This window comes from Peromyscus eremicus, chromosome 8b (assembly GCF_949786415.1).
Source record: "Peromyscus eremicus chromosome 8b, PerEre_H2_v1, whole genome shotgun sequence".
Classification (NCBI taxonomy): domain Eukaryota; kingdom Metazoa; phylum Chordata; class Mammalia; order Rodentia; family Cricetidae; genus Peromyscus; species Peromyscus eremicus.
The window spans coordinates 60,282,191-60,305,579 of NC_081424.1; the positions used below are offsets into that span (position 1 = coordinate 60,282,191).

The window sequence follows — 23,389 nt, forward strand, 5'->3', positions numbered from 1 at the left end:
TGTAATTAAAAATAAAAGGTTAAATAAGTTGTAAGGTCTGTGTTGCATCACCAAAAGCTGCAATGCAGAAATGTCATCAGGCTCTTGTGCACACCACCAGCAGTGCTGCTCTGACGTTCAGGAAGCGTTGCTTTTCTGCCAGTGAAGTAGGAAGCAGACACAACTGAAGTAGCTCAACTTAAAAACGTTGGGGGAGGGGGTTAGTTTAGCCTAGGATCCCAGCCATGCAGCTCTTCAGAAGGAGATAAGGCAGGATGCGGCTGTTAAGCTATTATAGGCAAACTGCACCAGAATACATGTCCAAAGGGATGAGGACAGCATGGGCTCACAGTGGGCTTTTACTCCGAGAATTAAATGATCATCTAAAACCTGAGTTGTGGAACTAAATGAATCTATAAAAAATTAAATCTATATAATATAAACCTTGACTTCAAAGTCATTTCCTATCAAGGAAACTGGTACTGGCATAGATAAAATCGAGTAAAAGTCATACTTAATTTTCTTTTGCCAAGTTATTTGTCAAAGTTCAGAAAGTTGCCATTACCGAGTGCCTGCTGTGGTCTGTGTACCTTTTTTTGGTTCCACCAATTACTTTATATATACATTTATTTTATTTGACAATTTTATGCATGTATATAGTAAAATATGATCATATCCACTCCCTACTTCCCTCCTCCAACTCCCCCTGGATTCCCCTCAAAATGTCCCCTCTTGACTCCATAGCCCTGGCTGGTCTGAGACTTGCTATGTAAATCAGATTAGCCGAGAACTCACAAAAGTCCACCTGCCCCTGCTTTCTGAGTGCTAGGATTGAAAGCATGCACCGCCATCCCCCAGTTGTGTGTGTGTATGTATCCCCTATTAAGCCCTGTTAGTGCTACCCATATGTACATGCCGTGTGTGCAGCCATTCACTGGACATGGGAAACCTACCAGTGGCTACACCCCCAAAGAATGGTGCTTGTCAGCAGCTGTCAGCTGCTAATAGCTGCTGACCTGTGGGTGAGGCCTTGTAAGTTCTTCTCCCACCCATGCTGGAGTTTGGCTGGCGTCGACTTGCTCAGGCAGCTGTGGCTGCTATGAGGTCAGGACTGCAGTGGCCGCATCACATGGAGAGGTCAGCACTTCACAGCCCTTCTCCCCATCCTCCAGCGCTCGCTCGCTCGCTCTCGCTCTCGCTCTCTCTCTCTCTCTCTCTCTCTCTCTCTCTCTCTCTCCCCCTTCTTCTACAATGTTCCTTGAATGCTGGGGAAGGAGAGGGTTTGAAAACTGACCAGTTATATGTCTTTTCATTGACTGCTGCCCATTGTATAAAGAAGCTTCTCTCACCAAGATTGAGAGTAACAAATCTGTGGATATGAACAAGTATTTAGAAGGCAAATTGACAACACAACCACTTAGTAAAATAACAATAGAAGGTTCCCAGTAGGATCTCTATGAACTCTCAGCCATAGGCTTTTGACCAAGGTTATAGCACCAGTCACTAAATTCCCTCTGTGGAGTATACTGCAAATACAGTCAGAAAGCGCTCGGTCATGGGCATGTCACTATTGCTGCATTTGGTGCGTCTTGTTCTCAGGTTGGTGTTGTAGCAAGCAGGGTCCAGCCCTAAATAAGAAAGACTATTGGTATCTTTTCTCCCCCAGCAGCCTGCATTGTACCTTCTGAAAGTTAGCCAGCAAGGAAGAGATTTCCCCTTTTGGTTTGAGATTGATTTTTATGTTCTGCAACCAAAGTTTTTTGGTACTTTTAGCAGTAGGTTCTAACCATGTAGTTAATGGTGGGCAGCTAAGAACAGTGCCAATAGCCTGTGTTGTTTTGGAGACTCCTGGACCCTCCGTGACCAACAGCTCATAGGAAGGTATCCTGGCCCTGCAGTTTTCATTTACCCCGTGTCTTCTGGAATGGCTTTATCCACTCCTGCAGAGTACCTCTGTTTGCTGTTGCTGTCACATCATCATTGTGTGCTGAAGTTAGCTTTCTAACTTACGGATTTCCATAAGGCTTTTTCATGTATCCTTAGTTGTGTTTAACCCATACCTTTCTCTCCTCCATTTCCTCACCCTTCCCCTGCTTAATCCTTTAACCCATTTCATAGCATATTTATTCTACTGTCCCCTTCAGTTACGTTTTTAAATTGGGTTGCACTTTAGCAAGTTTCCATATGGCTTTTTCATACTATCTTCCTTTAGGTCGATCCCCTCCATCCTCTGATTTCCTCCAGAATTCCAGTTTTTTATTTACCTGTAATTTACTGTGGCATTGTCAACTATCCTAATTGTGTTATTGTGGCTGCTGTGCATACCTTATGACTGTATCCTCCTCCCTACTGCAGGGGTAAAAAGGAGCCAGGTCTCAACAGTAAAATCTGTAAACTAAAATTGTTAACTAAAGGGGAAATATGGATACTTTGCACATAAAGATGACATCATCCATATTATTAATTTAAAAAAAATCTATCTTAATTTATTGAAATCACTTTTTATGATACTTATTTTTTCCTTGTATGACATAGTATCTCATAGCTATTAAGGTGAATGTATTTTCTACTGTTGATACAAAAGTACATATACTCAGCTGTGGTGCTCCCATTAATACCCAAGTAAGGTTTATGCTCGTGACTGCTTTGTTTAATAGTTCCAGTAAGTGATCCAAAGCTGATCTGTTATTATCTCTAAGCAGAATATTGATCCTGAAATTATACATGATACCTGTTTTTCTTGACGATTCCATTAGTTTTTTCATAAGAATGCTATGTATTTGTGTTTGAATCTTTAGATATATGTGAGTTACAGTATAGTATTTTCTGGATAATATTTTCTTACTTAGCCCTAGCCCCTCTTAATTGCTTGCTGCAAGAAGTTCTTTTCTTGTTTTGAAATTTAAACTATATGTTTGAAAAGAGTGAGGATAGACAAGGTAGTTCCTGGAATGTAACAATACCATAGCTGACTTTCTGTCCTGACCTGGTTAAGAGTCAATCACTTGAAGAGTTTCTCATTCACTTGGGTTTGTGGCTGTTTAAACTGTGTACAAATAATTCTTTTGAGTATTCCAAATCTAAGGGTGTTTTCTTATTAAATTGTCCATGAATTGACTGATTTTTACAGGAGTACTTTTCTTCTAAACTTGGAACCATAAAATAGAAACATTCCTAACTAGTTTCTTTTTTATCAAAAAATATGCTCTACTAATACAGTTTTTATAGTTCTAGTTTTTGTGTAAAATGAGGCCTGGGAACTTGTCAAGTTACCCCATGTGTATGTGGGCAGGCTGTTGTTCATTTCTTGCAGTGTGATTTCATTGTGTTGCTCTGGCTTTGTTTTTGCATAGGGTGCTGGCCAGGATAAACTGGGAATCTACGTTAAGTCTGTTGTGAAAGGAGGTGCTGCAGATGTGGTCAGTATTTGTTTTAAAGGAAACAATTGAAGGGCATTATGTACTTTAGTGTTGTAAAATGCTGTGCAGATGCTTCTAGCTGTGGATGCTGTGTGGTGTGAAGGATGCTGCTGTGTACTGACAACTACCTTTCTTCTCCCAACACTTTTATTCTTCTGATGGCTAAGGATGGACGTTTAGCTGCTGGTGACCAGCTCCTCAGTGTGGATGGACGAAGTCTGGTTGGACTTTCTCAGGAAAGGTATGACTAATTGGCTAGTTTACAGCTTAGTCTTAGTGTATTGAAGTGATATTTTACATTTAATTTTTAAATTGAAATTCAAAAAGTAGTGCTGAAATAGTTCCATGCCCTCACATACTTGTACCTTTTTAATTAGAGTACATAAATCTCATTTTTCTATTCACTCATAAATACATATTTTAGTCTAGAATATTTCTTTAAGTGAATATATAAATACACACACATGCACATATACTTAGTACTTGTAGAATTTTTGAATATTGTCTGAGAATAATATGATAACATGGAATATATTTACATGTTTTTATAATTAAATTTCAAAAAGGTTGTGGGTAGGAGGTAATCTTTCTGAAAGGCAAACTGATTTCCCCAAACAGCTATCAGGCTGAGGAACCTGAGCATGAGTGTTCTGAACACAGGCTCTCCTGTGAGAGTGAGCACTCAGTTTTCTTATACTCTGTATTTTCTTCCTAGGGCAGCAGAACTCATGACAAGAACCAGTTCGGTGGTCACACTTGAAGTTGCAAAGCAAGGCGCCATCTATCACGGCCTGGCCACCCTCCTTAACCAGCCATCCCCCATGATGCAGAGAAGTAAGAGCTAGTGACTCAAGCCAGCGTAGCTGCCCTACACTGATCCAGCACTGTAGTGTGCCTCCCCTAAAAGTGATCAAAAGCTGGGGCTGGAGAGATGCTCAGTAGTTAAGAGTACCCACCTCTCTTCCAGAGGACCTGGGTTCAATTCCCAGCACTCCCGTGTTAGCTTACAGCTGTCTGTTCTTCCAGTTTCAGGGGATTTGATGCCCTCTTTAACCTCCTTGGACACCAGTCAAACATGCATGTGTACACATGCAGGCAGAGTGCTCATGTGTATGAGATAAATTGTTTTTCCCGTGTAGTAGCTGCTGGTAATGTTACTGCCCAGTTCTTAAAGTAAGAAGTTGAGAAAGAGTGCAAGATGCTGAGAAATACCAGTAGGTCAGGATTCAGATGGACACCAGCCAGCTTGAGCCCACACTTGCATTCACCCGGGTTCCCCTGGTTCTCAAGAGATCGTTAACCTCAGCCCATTCGGCTGAGTGTCTGCTGATGAACTCCTAGATTGTGTACAGAGTAGGTGGATGCTCAGGCACCAATGAAAATGAATACAGTTTTAATTTTGATAGGCACGATCAGAACATAAAGTCTGTAAGATGGGAAGCTTATTTCATGCTCTTTGGAAGAGATTGTATATGCATGTGTATGGAAGTAGTTCTTTTAGTTCTGGCTGTGCCAAAATAAGGCGTAGTTATCTTGCCATATTTCTCTTCAGAGAAAATTCAGTTATTTCAGCAAAGTGATTTATGTGTGGAAACTGATCCTCCAGTTATATTAAAATCTTCAAGAAAAAAATCAATATAAATTTAAGGCTTCCTAAAAATTATTTTAGAAACTACAACAGGAAAAAATGTTGTGACTTTACTCTTCTGTGATCATTGACCCTTTAGATCAACCTTAATGATAGAGTTTACTAAATGTATGCTCCGTCTGTTAAGTGTCCTCTCGTTAGCCCTCTTCTCCCAAGTTAGCTTGGGAGCCTGCACATCCCAGCACCTGGCCTTTGTAGTATATTATAGTATCAATAACAAGAAAGATGTCTGACAGCCTAGAATCCCGTTTACTAAATCAGAGAAACATCGAAGTTTCCTGACAAAATCATGAGTTGGCCTGTCTAAGCAGAACATCATTTAGAAACCCAAAGAGGGAAGTGGGTAATGAATCAGTCCCAGGAGAGCAGAGGAGAAGACTGAACTGTAGACAAGGAGTAGATAATTACAGCAGGTGACAGCGTGGGATGCCATGACTGATGGATGTTAATATGTGCTTTGTCAAGTGAGAGAAGTGTATTTACCTTTGATGGCTTTTTAAAAATTACTCTAAAAATAGTTACAGTTCAGTTGTTGAGAAAATAAAGTCAATTTCTCTCATAGATACACACCAATTAAGTGAAATATTTTCTAGTCACAATATATTTTAAAACGTTTGAAATTTTTTATATATAGCTGTTTGTGGTGGCATGCACCTTTAATCCCAGCACTCAGGAGGCAGAAGTAGGCCTCCTGATTTCTGTGAGTTTTGGGGCTACCCTGATCTTTCTAGTGAATTCCAGGCCAGCCATGGCTATCCAGTGAGACCCTGGGTTTTGTCTTATTCTGCTTGCTTGCTTGCTTGTTTTTGGTTTTTTTTTTTTTTTAAAGCTGTACAAAGAATATATATGAAAATCACCCTACTATACTAAGAACAGTGATGAAATATAAGTGTTTAGATGCATCCTTTGAAGCTTTTCTGAACATTCAAAGCAGACTCTTAGAACCAATGAAAGGAACAGAGAACAAAGGAATCTACTTTGATTTCAGTTTCAGATCGTCGTGGCTCAGGTAAACCCAGACCAAAGAGTGAAGGTTTTGAACTCTATAATAATTCAGCTCAGAACGGCTCCCCAGAGAGTCCTCCGCTGCCTTGGACAGAGTACAGTGAGCCAAAGAAACTCCCTGGTGACGACAGGCTGACGAAAAACAGAGCCGATCACCGCTCCAGCCCCAATGTGGCAAGTAAGAAGAACCGTTTCCTAAGTGTGCTTGGTCACTGCCAGAAGCTGGGGCACGTTGTACTTGTTAGTTATTATTTGCATCTGTTGGCTACCTAGAGTTTTCATAGAGGTATCACAATATTTGACGGAAATAAAATTTCAGTTTTGATTGGAAAACCCTTGGCTCAGTTGACACTGTAGACCAAAATCCATTGCTGATATCTCTGGAAAAGGGTGTCAGGTAGCCAGCTTAAGCTGGGTCTTCTGCTTTTTAGAGAGTTGCTAACAAAGAAGTAAGATTGGAAGGATATTTAATAGAGACTCCCAATTCAAAAGGCCTTAATTACTCTTAAGTCTCTTGACCAAAGATGTCAGCCATGTCCTGGCCCTGGAGAAAGTCCTTTTCTGGGCTGTGGTGGCAGGAGACGTGGGGTTGGGTGGAGTTGGCTTCTTGTACATCTTTGTCTCTGGCTCTGTGCTGGACGTCATGCCAGTGTGTGATGTGGCTACGACCTTTGAAGGACTGTTGCTGTGTTTATTTTACTTGTCATTTAATGTGAAACTGGGTTTTCTGACTGTCTCCAACAGATCAGCCTCCTAGCCCTGGAGGGAAGAGTCCGTATGCCTCTGGAACAGCAGCTAAGATAACATCTGTCTCCACTGGAAACCTCTGCACTGAGGTCTGAGAATGAGCTGAAAGACTTTCTCACTTATAGACTATCCAAGTTACAGTGCTTAACAAGTTACATTGACTATATAACTCCTGAATTTTTGTTATTTAATATTTTTACATTTAAATACTAGTCAGATAAGTTAGTTTTAAATTAATAAATCTGGGAAAAATGAGAATTAGTCCTGAGTACATCTAGAAAAATTAAGATACTCTCATTATTCACAATGTAGAGTCAAATTTTCAATTTTTAGCACAGCACTTAATGTACATGCTTTTTACAAAGATTGTAAAACAGATCACAGGGTATTAAGTTAGCCTTTCAAACAATTTTAAATAGCTCTCTTTTTCTTTACATTTTACAGGAGCAGACCCCTCCACCTAGACCTGAAGCCTATCCCATCCCTACTCAGACATACACCAGAGAGTATTTTACCTTTCCAGCTTCAAAATCCCAAGATCGTATGGCTCCTCCTCAGAACCAGTGGCCAAATTATGAGGAAAAGCCACACATGCACCCAGAAAGTAATCATTCCAGTATTGCAATCCAGGTTAGAAATAATGGATTCACAAACTTTTCTCATCTCTCAAAGGAGTATGGTACACTAGTTTGTCAGGATAAAGACAGTGATGGCTGTTTGCCTTTTTCTTTAAAATATTTATTTGTATTTACTTTGTGTGTGTGTGTGTGTGTGTGTGTGTGTGTGTGTGTGTGTGTGAGAGAGAGAGAGAGAGAGAGAGAGAGAGAGAGAGAGAGAGAGAGAGAGAGAGAGAGCGAGCGCACATGGGGCACATGGACAGAAGTCAGGACAATTCTCTCCTTCAACCATATGGGTTTTGGGGTTCAAACTCAGGTCATCAGGCTTTGACAGCAAGCACCCTTACCCTGCTGAACCATCTTGCCCACTCAAGACGGAGTAAGTTTTGAGACACAGTTGGTAACTTTAAATACAATGGTAAGGTTGTCCTCTTATTTTTGTATGTGTGTGCTCAAGTCTGAGGCAAAAAGGAGTAGGCTAAAATACAGAACACCCTAAGAAAAGGAGTTCTGTGCTCTCTTAATGTTTGGTTAATGAAATGTTGGTAATGTAAGGCATAGTTACAGCTTTGAAGGCCAGGCTCACTGATTTTAGGAGTGAAAAATGAAATATAGTGACTGACATAGCTTTCACTTGATTCTGTCCCTGCCAGTGGATTTGGAGGTAGGGCTGAGAAGTGAGACATACAGAAAACATACAACGTTCTTAGAGTTGCTGAAAAAGTGGGTACCCCTAAGGATCTCCGTGTGGAAAGAACCTGGTCGCTCTAGATCTCATCCAGGTGCTTGTGTGGAAGAACATTTCTGGCTGAAGGAAAAGGCCTGGACATGAGAAGGCAGGACTGGAGTCTGAAGGCAAACGGGGCTCATTAGAAGGTTGTGGGAGCTCGCTAAGGAGTTTATACTTCTGTCCAAATCAGTAAAGATAGAGATGTCAGACTGGGGAGTTAAACTGGGAAGTACTATTAGATATGACTGGGAGAAGAAGCCAGCTTCTTCTTGTGCTTTAAAGAGAGAAACAGTCTAGGACACATAAATATGTGTCCTGGAGAGTAAATGATGTGGGAATTCCAAAAATAATCATTCCTCATTAGAGTGGTCACAAAAGACTATTTTTCAAGCAGACATAGGATGAGAAAAAGACAGGCAGAGAGCAGAAAGGGTTGTACTCATAAGGACTGTGCACCAAGGTAGGAGGGAACTTCCTTTAGAAGACAGAAAGTGATCCTCTGGTGTGTCCCTGGAGGGACCGCATGACATAGCAGCTGGAGTAGCAAAGCAGGACTACATCAGGCAGCAGGTGCAGAGCTGCGTTTTACGGTGGGGCCAGGTCTCTGTTCCACGGGTAGCATGTAACTTGATGATGATCTTGTGTGGTTTGTAGGATTGGGTTGCCACCATGATGAAGAACCTGTGCAAAGATAAGCTGTACCTAAATGGAGTTCATGTTACACTTTTCCTGTTGTAGTTAAATGGTAATTCATATTTTTTAAAGGAAAAAATAGTTTATTTTTCAGGTTTACATCTTCAATTTCTGTTTACTATCAAGGTGGGATAAAGATAATTGATTTCCATATTAGTGATCATTTTTATAAGGATAAGCCACTTTTATACATGCCACTTTGCAGGCTTCATTACTAGCCTTGTGGGGGAAAAATACTTGTTTTAATCTCTTTTCTCATGCACTCAGAAACTTTATGCTCATCAAAATATGCTATTACTTTTTCCTCTGCTAACACTAGAGCTGTAACGTCTTACACTTGCATGCTCGGCTTAACCAAAGAGCTCATGAAGCTGGTCCTGAGTGTAGAACCCATTCAGATTGAGCCATGGATGTATACAATGAGTACTGTGTGATAATTAGAATTATAGGGCAGAGGAAATTTTGGTTGCTTTTCTAGGTTTGCAGTCCGCACATGCATCTATGGAAGTCAGGTGTGGCTGGTCCCTCTGGAGCCTGAGCAGATGCTTTTACCTGCCAGCCCCAGAGTGCCAGTCCTTTGTAGACAGGTCTGCAGCTGTGTCATTTGGCCAGTGAACCATAGAGCAGTCTGTTTCTGGTTATACATTCATTCTGAAACGTATAAAATTTTGGTAATTTCTCTGGTGAATCCCTGAAGTATGACATTTTCCTCTTTTCTCAGCGTGTTACCCGTTCCCAGGAAGAGCTTCGAGAAGAGGTTTACCAACTTGAGCGGCATAGAGTAGAGGCTGGCTTGGATCGCAAGTGTGACAGTGATTTGTGGATCAATCAGAGCTCCTCTGTGGATTCCAGCACATCCAGCCAAGAGCACCTGAACCATTCCTCCAAGTCAGTCACCCCTGCTTCCACTCTGACCAAAAGCGGTCCTGGACGTTGGAAAACCCCAGCAGCGGTACTGCCCACCCCTGTCGCTGTCTCCCAGCCCATTCGAACAGACCTACCTCCACCACCCCCTCCACCTCCTGTTCACTATACCAGTGATTTTGATGGCATTCCAGTGGATTTGCCCCTCCCACCTCCACCTGCCAACCAGGTAGGACCCCAGTCTGCTCAGGTGGCTGCTGCAGAGCGGAAAAAGAGAGAAGAGCATCAGCGGTGGTATGAGAAAGAGAAGGCCCGCCTCGAGGAGGAACGGGAGAGGAAGCGCAGGGAGCAGGAGCGGAAGTTGGGGCAGATGCGCACGCAGTCCCTGAACCCCGCTTCCTTCTCTCCTTTGGCCACACAGGCCAAGCCCGAAAAGCCTTCCACACTACAGAGGCCCCAAGAAACAGTCATTCGGGAGCTGCAGCCCCAGCAGCAGCCCCGCACAATTGAGCGCAGGGACCTCCAGTACATCACCATCAGTAAAGAAGAACTGTCCTCTGGTGATAGTCTGTCTCCAGACCCCTGGAAACGAGATGCCAGGGAGAAGCTGGAGAAGCAACAGCAAATGCACATTGTGGACATGCTGAGCAAGGAGATCCATGAGCTGCAAAACAAGGTGGACCGCACTGCAGAGGAGAGTGACCGCCTGCGGAAGCTAATGCTGGAGTGGCAGTTCCAGAAGAGACTGCAGGAGTCCAAGCAGAAGGATGAGGATGATGAAGAAGAGGAAGATGATGATGTGGACACCATGCTGATCATGCAGCGTCTGGAGGCCGAGCGGAGAGCCAGGGTAAAGGGGAAAGGCTTTGGTTGTGCGTATCTGTGCTCCCTATGGTATTTTCTGGGTGTTTCTGTGGAAACAGCTGTTTTCACAGTCGTAAGGAAGAGTTGAGAGGCTCTTGGTTTCTCCTGCTCACTCTCGCTGACACGTTGCAGGAATGAGCCAGGCCCCTAGGGCTTCATTGTTTTAATTAGCCAGCCCCATAGTTACCCTCACTACACTTCATTTGAGAAAACAAGAACTTAGTAATGACCACTCGAGGGCTTGGCAATGTTTCGCTTACAGGGCCAGATGGTAAATACCTGAGATTTGGTGAACTATATAAAGTGTAGTGGCCACTTGGCTCTTCTGTGAACAAAGCAGCCACAGTTGTCATACAAACACTGAGGAAATCACACAGAAAGCTTCTGGCCCTGATACTAATTATGAGCAAAGGAAACTTCAGGACATCAGTTTTAAAGTTTAGTGTCATTACCAGATGTAGGATCTGTGCATTTATTTTATGGTTGATACATCAAGTATTTATTTAATTTAGTAATTGTAGTTGTAACATAAAAATGCTAACAACTTTGGGTATAATTTACATCTCTCCATATTACAAAAATAATCTTTATTATTTTTGTTTCAAATAAAAATTCTGTAGGTAAATTTAAGTTAGCCTAATGCACATAAGTTCTTAAAATACCAAATTTTGGGTGAAAACTGGATTCTTTGCTCCCTGTCAGGCATGGTGGTTCAGAGGCAGTTACTGTTATTACCTTGGGCACTTGATAGTAACTGGTGGAGAGTGCTGTTGTCCGTCACGTTAGTGAGTTTTATTGATACTTTTTATCTATACAATTTTTTTTTCTGATTTCTTTTTCTTTTTCTTTTTTTAATGTTGTGCATGAAAGGGGTTGTTAAAACAGCTGTTAGGTCAGACATCTTACTCCAAAGGCATGATGGAATTTAATCTTTGATGATATTGTAAGAGTCCAGTAGTATGATCATTCCCTTTTCAGCTTGCTCTGTGAATTTTTCCTGAAGACTGTCAAACACATACTTCTTCATATAAACATACTTCAGCATATACATTCAGTTTAAATACCTTTTAGATACTGGCTTTCTTAAATGAGAACAGAATGTAATTTTTAACAGTTAAATTATTTTACTAGTATTTTTCTAGTATCCTTAGTAAACGTTTTTGAAAATAACAACATCTACCACATCAGCCATTTTATCTGAAAGAGCAGCTGATGACTGGGACTTCTACTGTAAGGATGCACTGAGTAGTCATTGTGCTTATGGTCAGAACACTCAGGCACTCCACTATAGCTATTGTCTGGACTGGCCAGAACTGTTCCCTCTCTACCCTGACTGGCTAGTGATGGACACAATGCTTTGTGGCTTTGTATTGCCCTCAAACCAAGATACATGAAGTGAATGGCTGCTGCTCTTCATGGCCAGTGATCACACAGCATCAGTGTTACTTCTTTTGACAGCTGATCCTAATAGTGAAAAGTTAGCTACTGCATTGTAACATCTCAGTAATCTTTTCTATGAAGATGAAAACTTATTGAAGATTTGTCATAGTTTTGCAAAATTGCTACTACTTTGAATATTTTGAAGCCTTTGGTATGGATTATGAAGCTTGGAAACTTTTTGATATTGCTAAAAAGTAATTTCATTTTAATAATTTAGTTTAATATCTTAGTCTCCAAATAAAAACACTAAGGAAAATTTTGCTTTTTTTAGTATTTGTGTCTCTTAATGGTAAAACTCAAAATATTAATGACGTGGACATTTTTCTGTTTCTGAATGCTAGAAGTTAGTCTGTGGTTCTGTAGTTTTCTCATCAAGTTGTCCAAAGACAGACGAAGCATGACAGCAGCAAAGGTGCCGGTGGCGGAATACAGGTCTAAACCTAACTTTTTTGTTCACACTTCATCTTTCTTTTTTTCCCCCTTCTCTGTTACCTGCAGCAGACTGCTGTGCCAGCAATCTCTGTTCTAGATTTGGTATGTTCTTGTTTCTTTCCCTTTGGTACTTTTTTTTTCTGTCTTGATTTTCATTTCTCCTTTGGTGATGGCTGTTCTGTGTTCTCAGTAGTCAGTTCTCCGAGAGCCTCCTGGGTCAGGAGACTAGCTCTGTGATTAGAAGCATGCCTCTGAATGTTACTAGATTAGTTACTCTACTTCCTTGTTAACTTTAAATGTTACTGTTTGTTTATGGGTTTGACTTTTTTACAGTTTTAGTCATAATTTGATTCTGTGTATTCTTCAAGTGTGTGAGCAAATGAAGTAAGTTTTGCATTGGGTAATTATTTCATTCTTGTTGCATTAGAAACAGATTTTAAGTATGTTCACTGTGAACTCACTTGAAAGGACATTGACATTATCCCAGATTTAAAATGTAGCTAAGATGTCACTGTTTATGGTAAAGCAAGAGGTTTCCTGTGAACCTGTATTCTATTTTTCTTAATACCATGTGGAGATTTTAGTTCATTTAACAGATGTACCAATTTATAGTCTGCCATCAAACAATTGCATTTATATTTTGCTGTTAAATCAACATGCTTAATGTCAGCATCAGAGAAATTTGGTTGGTTATTTAATGTTCTTTATGCTTCAGTAATGTGTTTATGTTGCCCAGTAGACAGTTATAATCTGACATATATATTTATATTCTTAACTCAGAATCTATTCTATGTCAACTTCTAAATGATAAAAAAGCCAGTACTTTAAAAACTCCTTGAATTAAAGTTTTAACTGTAGTAGCCACCTTATCAAATACTAGCTCCCTCTTTTCTGTTTTTGCAGCTTGAGGACAGGTTACCCAGAGAGAAACCTTTTGTTATAAGCATTTCCCCTCCTTGTTAAACAGAGGAATATTTTCTGACTTCTATATCTTTGTTCTTCATATGAAACAAAGATAAATAAACATACACCCCCACACACAAACTTTATGTATTAAGTTGTACATAGGTTAGTTAGAATTTTCGTTGTTGTTACTTTGTTTGATTTGAGAAAGTGTGTCACTGTGTGAGCCAGGATGGCCCCAAACACATGATCCTCCTGGGCTTACAGGTGTGCACCACATTACCCAGCGTAGAGCCATTCTTGGTACTGGGTAGTCATTTAGCAAGTATTTATCAGTATCCCTTACAGAGCAGGCACTTAGCAGAGGCACTGTCCCAGACACTAGCCAGCTCTCGGCCCAAGGATGGCTTTCTGTGCTGTGGAGTTATCTTTAATGAATAATACTTAATAATGCTTGTACTAAAAATTGTATTTCCAGTCAACAGTTCCCAGTTTTTCTTCTTTTAAAAGAATATTTTGATTATTAGTATTGATCTTAACCACTCTGTTTCTAAACACTTCCTATCTCAGTTCACTAGTAAGTATTAATATTATTAACAACAATGCATTATTCACAGAACTTTTAACATGTCAGAATTGGCAGGTTGCCTTGGGAACCTCTTCCAGGGGAATGAGTGGGTAGCGGCAAGTATGTGCTCTCTGGGTAGCAGTGCTGCCCTACAGTCTTAAGACATGTTCTTAGCATATAGGATGTATTTGGGGTGACTCATGGGATAAATGAGGCAGGTTTTATCTTGTTAGGAGCTGCTGAGTTCCCTAAGGTTGGAGGACTGCCTAAACTAATTCTCACTCTTCCCTTTGGCCTCCCAGTGGTCCACAGCCTGCCTCCTGCTCATTCTAGATCCATAACTTTAAGACCATAATGATGCCAGTGACATCTCATTCATGGCTGTAGTCTCGCCCTCTTGAGATTGGTTACCAACATGCCTGTATACCATCTCCTCCTGGTGGCAAAAGTGAAGCTTTCCAAATACAGCCTGTGCAGAACTAACTCCCTCCTCCTTTTGTGCCTCTTGCACTACAGCCCACTCCCCATTCCAAGAGACACGTGTTAGTCATTTGAGCTTTACAGCCTTACATGATTCCATTTTACTCTTGCTCCTGCCCACCTTCCTGTCCTGGCTGCTTCGCTGTCATTTCCTGCTGGGTTTACTAGTTGAAGTCCAAAGCTAGTTGTGGTGATGGCTGTATAACACAGGTCTCTGCTGTTTATTTCTTTTTGAAGTCCAAACCCAGTTGGGAGCCTCAACCACTCTGTCCCATAGAGCCGCTATGAGTTTGCATTCTGGCCTGCATCTTCCTGTTACATTATGTGTATTTTCTGCTTCATCAAAAGCACTTCCTTTTCATTAAGTGACATTCTGGGCTATCAGCTAGATACTCACTGGGCCTGTTCATCCTTCAGTGGCTTGTCTGAGCTCTGTCTTGTCACCACATATTAATGGGTCATGTGGTACCCTGGGAAACATGGTTATAGGAATGAGCTTCTACTGTGGGGTGATACAAGTGAAAAGTTGTTTGCAGAGATTTCAGTGGCTCTTCTAATAAGTCAAACACTATTAGGGCTTGGCCTTTGTATAGGAAGTGCTCAGAACCCCCTAGGTGTAAAAAGGTTGAATCAAGAGCTGTCTTAAGTACTTCAAGCCTAATTAGGGTATTAACCATCAAAGAAAGCATTCAGATGTGTTCTGAACCTCTGAGTCTTTCTGCCCTGCTTAGAGGTCACTGTCTTTTACGCTTAGAGCTTAGAACTCATATTTCTCTAAGAAAACAGTGTGGGCTGTGTGGTATATACTAAGAGGAATTGCTGCGTGCTGTCCTAGGTGGTCTTCTGCCACTGTGAGAGGGGACATTGTTTTCTAGCCAATTCTGACACTAGACAGACACTAGACATAGCTGGTCCTTTACAGATCGAGGTTCTAACCAGGTCTTAGAGTATCAGAGGACTGACTGCAAGGCTTACTTACCTATGTTCGTTAAGTAACAGTTAAAAGATATCTTTAGTATTAATCTAATTTGTCAAAGTTTTTCTTTATATTTTTGTCTTAAAATTGAGGTTATATTTTAGGGGAAAAAATTATATATACAGCAAAAGGATTTTTAAAAAGCCTTTAAAGACTCTGGCAGACTTCAGAGGTCAACAAGAAAGGGTATCACTATCTGTTTCATATTAAGATAATTTAAACGTGTTAATTTAACAATGATAATAATGTTAGTATAGTTTGTGAATTTATAAACACAGAAATTTCAGCCTACACTATTGTTTGACCTGAAAATACTGTTTTAGAAATGCAGACTGGTACAGAACCCGCCAGGCATTCCTACTGGCCTTGAATTCCAGAGTGTGAGGTTTAGATTAGCACAGATCCAAACTGCCTTGGTTGGATTAGGACACCTGGCCCATGCTCAGTTACACTGTTGTAGACAGTTGTCACTGGGACAGAACAACTGGACTGGTGCTAAAGATGCCCTTTTGCTGTTATTGGACGTTTGTAAGCCTTACAGTTCAGTGTCCTGTGTGGAGTTGTACTCTTGAAGAAATTAAGAGGTACCCCCCACCTGGACTAATGCTTATGGAGAGGGGAAGGTGGAAGTGGGGTAAAATATTTTAAAGGAACAAAACATTTCAAAGTAAGAAATACATGATATACTAAACAATAAAAAGAAATGTCTTAGTTATAAAAGCACTAGTTAGGGTTGGGGATTTAGCTCAGTGTTAGAGTGCTTGCCTAGCAAGCGCAAGGCCCTGGGTTCAACCCTCAGCTCAAAAAACAAACAAACAAACAAACAAATAAATAAATAAATATAAAAAATAAAAGCACTAGTTAATTTGTCCTTTTAAAAAATATAGTAACCTAGCCGGGCGGTGGTGGCGCACGCCTTTAATCCCAGCACTCGGGAGGTAGAGCCAGGCGGATCTCTGTGAGTTCGAGACCAGCCTGAGCTACCAAGTGAGTCCCAGGAAAGGTGCAAAGCTACACAGAGAAACCCTGTCTCGAAAAACAAAACAAAAACTATATATATATATATATATATATATATATATATATATATATATATATATATATATATATATAGTAACCTATGAATTGAATACACCGTGAAGACCCCCAGATGACCTCCTCACCAACTAGGAAAATGTAGAGCCATACTTTTTAGAGAAGACGTCTCTTGCCAGATTTGTGGTCCTGTAGTTGTACTTACGAGCTTTATAGTTGAACTAGTTAGCTCAGCTAGTGAGCAGTGTTTCCAGCTGAACAACAGCAAGAGCTTAGTTCTGGAGAAGGGGAAGTGAAGCTTTGCGTTTGCCCTTAAATTGCTTTCTCTGAGCATTTGCAGGTTCTTGTGCTGTTGGGTTTTGATGCTCTTGTGGGGTGCTGTTTCTGGTTTGTCCAGTGAGCCATGCTCTTTTATTTTGACGTTGTCTCTGACTCCTCGTCTGGGATGTGCGCAGTTGGCTGTAGTCCCCTCACTGTAGTCCTCAGGGAAGACTTTGATTCCTAGTTTCTTTTGTTCTTCATCAACAGTGTCTATGCTTGCTATAAAATCCACCCCCTAAATCCCAGCCTCTGTTTGGACTTGCATCTACCTTCTTTTTGAGAAGACAGTTTTTCTCAGCTGTTTTATTATTTATTGACATGAATAACCCAACAATAAATAGGCTAATTCTTTTCTACTAGATATAGTGGGGGGTTTTAATTTTTTATTTTATGTGTATGAGTATTTTGCCTGCATATATGTTTGTGGCTCTTGGAGGCCAGAAGGGGCATCAGATCCCCTGAAAATGTAGTTACAGATGATTGCCAGCTTGCTGGGAATCAAACCCCCTAGAAGAGTAGCCAGGGCTCTTAGTGGCTGACACATCTCTCCAGCCCTAGATATGATGCTTTATTCCATTGAAAATAAGGGATAAAATTATTAGATTGGGGGGGGGTCTGTTTCTTTCTTTCTTTGTTTGTTTTTCAAGACATGGTTTCTCTGTGTAGCCCTGGCTGTCTTGGAACTCTGTAGACCAGACTGGCCTTGAACTCACAGAGATCTGCCTGCCTCTTCCTCCCAGGTGCTAGGATTAAAGATGTGAGCCACCACCGCCCGGCTGTGGTTTTTTGTTATGTTTTGTTTTTTAAAAGCATACATATACAATCTAGACGAGTAAGTGGGGTTTTTTTATAAACAATGTATAGAAAAACTGGTGATTTTATAGAAATTGAGCTACATCTCACAGGAATCTTATATGAAGTATTTCTGAAGTGGCTAGAGATCAGCAAAATAATTTGGAGATTCTTTTAAATTGTGGAGAATTTGTGTCAGTCTTCTTAGTGATGTTTCATAGTGCTGCTGTAGGTGTTACCATAGCACAGATCTGTGCAGCCATTTCGGTGTTGCCACTGTTTGTGATAACTGACATAGCTATGTAGATCAGGTTGGATAAACTGGAGTCTCTTTCCCACCTTAGAGCTTGTGATGCATAGAGAAATATGGTCAGGAGGGTCAAGGAGCCACAAGAAACAAGGAGCAGCATGTCACAGGCATTTGAAGGTAGCTGTTAGTGTTTGATAGTGCAAAGGGAAGGTGCTGCATCTTCTGTTGTTTCAGAAAGGTAGGACTTGAATGACCAAAAGTGGAGAAGTGTCAGATGATCAATTGAGACCAGCATGAGAGCTTTTAAACTAGCTGTCGCCTAGAGCAGAATGTTCTGTATTGGGGAGTCAGCAGTGGTCCCCCATATGCATGTATACACAGAAACGAGCCAGAATGAGTTTATTCCAAACCCCAGTTTCCGACTCTTAACTGCAAGTCTGAGGTCATGTCTGCTAGGAAGGGACTCCCTGAGTCCAGGTTGATATATGGAGGGTGAGGAATTGCTAGAGGAGGAGCCCTAGTCTTTCACCCCACTCCCCAAGAAAAGATGGACTGGGTTCAGGACAGGCAGTCCTGTGCTGCTGTAAGAGATCTACCCACAGACCATGAGAAAGGAATTTCTTACCATTCGGGGTGGTTGTGGTATTCTGTAGTTCTTAAAGTGGAGCCTATTGGTGACTTGTAGGAGGTAGCTAACACATTCACTAGAAAGAAAAAATTGTACTTGATTAATGCATGAGTGGATGAAATAACTTGTTTCTTTGAGTCATGATTAATGGAAGAATAACACTGGGACTGTGGAGACAAAGCTTTTAGGTAACTTACTTTGACATGATAAGAGTTAATTAATATACGAGCTTTACCATCTTCCAACAGTGATTTATTTAGCCTGGTGTTTTCTACTTGACTTTCTGTGTCTGTGTGTGTGGGTGTGTGTTTGTGTCTGCTTGTTTCAGGATGTGCTTTTCATGTCTGTGCTGGTGAGTTTTACTGGGTGAAAGTTAAATTCAGTTTATTGTTAGTTGCAGGATGAGGAGCGCAGGCGCCAGCAGCAGTTGGAAGAGATGCGCAAACGAGAAGCAGAAGACCGAGTAAGACAAGAGGAAGACCGACGCCATCAGGAGGAGGAGCGAGTAAAGAGAGACGCTGAAGAAAAGGTTATGGTCCTCTAAAGGCAGCTAGTTTTACCAGATTAGCCTGAACACAATGATTGGCTAGGGCAAAGGGGGCTAGAAATTATGTGTGTCTAGGATGCATAAGACAGAACAGGGACGGATCTTCCAGCTTTTGCTATTGGACCAAAAACTCTAGCCCCATCTGGCCTGCCTACCTCTCTTCTGGACTGTCTGCAGGCTCCTTTGCCTTCTGAGCTGGTCTCCCTCAAACTCTTGAGCACCATGCCCCAGAGCAAGGGGTCTGGGACAAGATAGTGCTCTGGTCTTCCCAGACAGGGTCCAGGTGGCTTTTATGAAGGTGTTGCTTGTTCAGTTATTGTGAGAACTTAGTGTGAGCTCTGGGAGACAATAGGAACATAGCAAGGCGGTCAGTTCTCATTAACTATTCAAACAGGTTATTCACGAAAACTACTTAAAATTCTGGTTGATGGTAAAGAGAGTAGATGGCTTGTAAAACACATACAAGGAAAATTTAGTATGCAGCCCAACAAATATTCTGGTTATTTCTATATGTGGGTTTTAACTTAAATAACTTCCATAGTTGAATTTTAAAATCATAGCAATTTTGACATTCTTCAAAGCAGGAACTTTAAGATGTAGTTCTCAGATCTTTCTGTGTCTGAGGCTGAGGCTCTCTTGGGTGAGGAGGCTGCTACCTTGAGCCCAGGTTGGCTCTGCCCTGTCCCTGGGGATTGCATGTTGCTGTGTGTTTTGAGAGAAGCTATTTTTCTCGGTTACTTACCTTCTGTGAAGGTAGAAGCTCTGAGTGTCACTACTTCTGATGGATAAAAATTTAGTTTTTATTAATAGTTACTTCCTTGATAGTCTCAGTGAACTATGTAAATAGGAACACCCCCTCCCCCCAAAAAGCTAAAAATCATAGAATTTTAAGGAAGCTCTAAATTTTTAATGAAGTGATGAATTGGTCAAAAGACAATCTAAGAGTACGATTGATAGACACGATGTGGCTCATTTAAATGAAAATAGAGCGGATGATGTGAGGCCACAGGCTTGCATCTAAAGCAGCGACTGGTACCCTACTGTGACCTGCTAACAGCAGAAAGACTGAGCGTGGAGGGCCAGCTTACCCGTGAGTCTTCAGCTTGTGTTAGTGGAAAGTGATGATCCCTGAAGGAGATCAGGAAGTGGCCACACTGGAGCCAAGATTCTAGATTATGGTGGTGGTCTTGCTTTGCTGTTTATTCCTGATAGTCCTCAGGCTGCAGGGAAGGGTGCTTTCCCAGCTCAGGGCTGGCCAGCTGCCTCATTGTAATTAGAACAGCCAGGGCCTTGTGGAGCCTGGATGAAGCAGCTTGATCGTTTGCATCAGAGTGTGTGCTCAGAGAGAAGCAGGCTGTGCTTTCTGTGTTGAGAAACTCTAGTTACTTAATTTTTCCAACATGTGTTCTCATAACTCATAATTATGTCAAACATACTTGTGTTTTAGTAACTGTTTCTATAATTGAGGAGTCACTGTAAAAAGAAACTGAAATAACTATTTTTACTACAGAATGTCCACAATTGATGGGTTTGATTTGTTATGGAACATGTGCATTTGTTTTCTGGATAAAGTCACCATGGTCATTTAATTGTATCTGCTCTTGGTATAACCGAAAAGGTTGGTTGGCCTCTCCGTACAGTGTTACCAAACAATTGTTCTTCATGTAATTTTAACGTTCTCCACAGTGCCACTTAACAGCCACAGAAGTCATTGTAGCTTAATTACCCAACCTAAGATAGTACTGTTTTTGTATAGTCAAGAAGATAAAAATACCTTTCCTTTAGGATTTTACAACATAGAACAAGAAATGAAGCTGGAAATTGGGGCCAGGGTAATGAGTGGGACTGGCCTTTATTTAGTCTCCCCTTTTCTTCTCAGACTATGAAGCAGGGAGCATTGTGTGTTCACTGTGTGTGCTTGTGTGTAGCTTTAGAGGGACCAGGGAAGAGTGCGGCACAGTGAGGACCAGAAAACATCACACCAGCAAGGTCCCTAACGTTAGTTTTCTGTGATGGATGGATTTCAGCCTGGCTGCACTTGGTTTCCTAGCATTGAACATTTGCTTAAGTCAAGGCAGATTATTTTGTTTGCTCTTTCATCCCTTTTCATATTTACTTTCTTCTTGTGCTCTAAAACTCTGTCAATCCTTAACAAAACTGTGTTGTTGCCTTTTTAAATGTTAAAAGAATTTCAATACTGTCAACTGTAGTTTGCCTGAATGAAAATGTACAGTGTCTGTCAGAATATATCTGCTATTACTATTAATGCGTGGCTCTCATTTTCTGTTCTTCAGAGAGTTTATTAAGATTTGAAACATACATTAACTGTGGAAAGCATACTTGTTAGATTGTGGCTTTGGGAAAATGAATGATATTTCTTACTGTTTATGGTTTCCCATTGAAACACAGAAGAAACAGGTAAGTTAATATCCTGTCCAAACAGAAAAGGAGAGAAAAAGTTCAAGGAAAAGAGGAAAAAAAAATGTAAATGATCTAGACTCTAATTGTGTAAATGAAAGGTCCTAAGGTTTGACTAATCCCATGCTTCTGAACAGTTTGTGTTAGTGTGGAACAGTATGTGTGTATTCATAAATCTTGAGAAGAGCTGAGTTGGCCTGCCTCTTCTGTTACAATAATTATGACACTGGAATATGATGTCCTGTAGACATGCCAGTGCAGTGATGGGTAGTGATGATCAGTGTACCTGTCATTCCCTGTGGAGGCACTGAGTGTCCACTGATCCCCCCTGACCCTTGACCTTTTGCACTCTTGTCTATTCCCGCCTGCAGAGGCGACAGGAGGAAGGGTATTACAGCCGCCTAGAAGCTGAGAGGCGCAGACAGCACGACGAGGCAGCACGCAGGTTGCTGGAGCCCGAAGAGCCTGGGCTGAGCCGACCTCCACTTCCACGGGACTATGAGCCCCCACCCCCGTCCCCAGCACCCAGCGCCCCTCCTCCCCCACCTCAGCGGAACGCCTCCTACCTCAAAACACAGGCCCTCTCCCCAGACTCGCTGTTCACTGCCAAGTTTGTTGCGTATGATGATGAGGAGGAGGACTGCGGCCCAGCAGGTCAGGATAAGTACCCCAGCACAAGGAAGTCTCACGGGCACCTTCCTCTTGCTGCCCTTAAGCCGCAGCAGCCCCCCTGCCAGCCACGCCCAGCCTCGGATGGCATCTTTCTCTCCAACTCATTCCAGCCACCTTTGGCCAAAGCCAACAGTACTGCTAACAGAGCAGGCCAGCCCCCACCCCCTCCAGGCAAACTGAGTTTCCTCCGTCCCGGCCACTGGAAAGGTAGAGGTAAAAGAGGGAATGGCGAATCAGACCTCTCTTGTCTTGATGATTGAGCCTGGGATCTCTGTACCCCTGCCACTTGGTACGGTACAGTGAGACCATGCCTGTCTTGGCCTTGGGTATTATCACCTGATCACTCTCAGCATGTGATCTCCCTCTGCCCCTGATTGTGGTGTTTGTGCTAATGCTCTGTTAATTTAGCCTTGGTACTCCAATTTCTCTTATACTTTAAGGTATTCCGTCTCTTTAATCCACTGACAGCAGTCAGTCCTCCACCATTACCAAATTATTTCAAGTACTGTTGGTCTTGGCTTTTTTGTGTGTATACCTCTTCAAGTAATTCTTACCTTTGGTTTAATAAGTGCCTTCCCAAACATACTAGTGTCTCTAAAGACAGAGTGCCAGAGTGTCAGCTGCACTTTAAGTAAGTTGACATCATTTAATGTGAATAGAACATTTGATTCTGTTCCTGAGGCCTATGCAGTGACTCATACATTTGTGGAAGCTTGGTTGGGTGTTGCGACATCCACTGAACTAGTTAACAGTACAGCTTTACTCCTAACACAGGCAGCCCTTGCCCACAGACCCTAGTCTTGAAGTTTTTCCTCTGTCCCTCTTACTTGTTCCATTCCCTTTCATTATCTTGTTCTCTTGTACATCATAGCACTAGCACCCAAGCCTTTGTAGGCTTGCAGCTTCTGAGTTGGGGAAGGGGGCTATTAATGACAGCACAGAGGCCATTGCCCACAGAGTTGTAGTAAGCATTGAATTTATGCTGAAGGTATAGCTCAATTATATTCAGATTGAGACTTCAGACTACCTTGGCCGTAAAGGAAATGGAATTCTGACGTCATGCTTGATGTCAGGATTGTTATTTAGATGAATGTGAGTGGCTTCAAAATTCTGTGTGATTTTTACACAAACATGTAAACTCAGCAGTTCTGAGAGAAGCCAGTCTCTCTTAAGACTCAGTGGAGTGAGTTTTGCCAGAATTCTGTCTTTTTTTTCCCCACCTGTATCAGACTTGTAATCTATTCTAGAGAATTGGTATGTAGTAGTATCATTAAGTCACACTGAAAGCCAAAAATCTAATCCTTTTATAAAATTTCTGTTATAAATGTTGAGAATTCGGTGCTCTTTCAAGGCATTTATGG

The 23,389-nt window shown here is 41.5% G+C and overlaps 1 protein-coding gene across 10 annotated transcripts in view; it reads left to right on the forward strand.

Annotated features, from left to right (window-relative positions):
• Positions 1-23,389, forward strand: part of Afdn (afadin, adherens junction formation factor) — a 132,113-nt gene that overhangs the window by 103,633 nt on the left and 5,091 nt on the right. For 7 of the 10 annotated variants that reach the window (XM_059272891.1, XM_059272895.1, XM_059272893.1 and 4 more), the window contains 9 exons: positions 3,333-3,398; positions 3,566-3,639; positions 4,114-4,232; positions 6,035-6,229; positions 6,796-6,887; positions 7,243-7,428; positions 9,560-10,552; positions 18,786-18,920; positions 21,728-22,010. In XM_059272891.1, coding sequence (XP_059128874.1) covers positions 3,333-3,398; positions 3,566-3,639; positions 4,114-4,232; positions 6,035-6,229; positions 6,796-6,887; positions 7,243-7,428; positions 9,560-10,552; positions 18,786-18,920; positions 21,728-22,010 — 2,143 coding nt within the window. The remainder of the gene's footprint in view (positions 1-3,332; positions 3,399-3,565; positions 3,640-4,113; positions 4,233-6,034; positions 6,230-6,795; positions 6,888-7,242; positions 7,429-9,559; positions 10,553-18,785; positions 18,921-21,727; positions 22,011-23,389) is intronic. The other 3 variants (XM_059272894.1, XM_059272896.1, XM_059272900.1) reach the window with 1 other exon arrangement.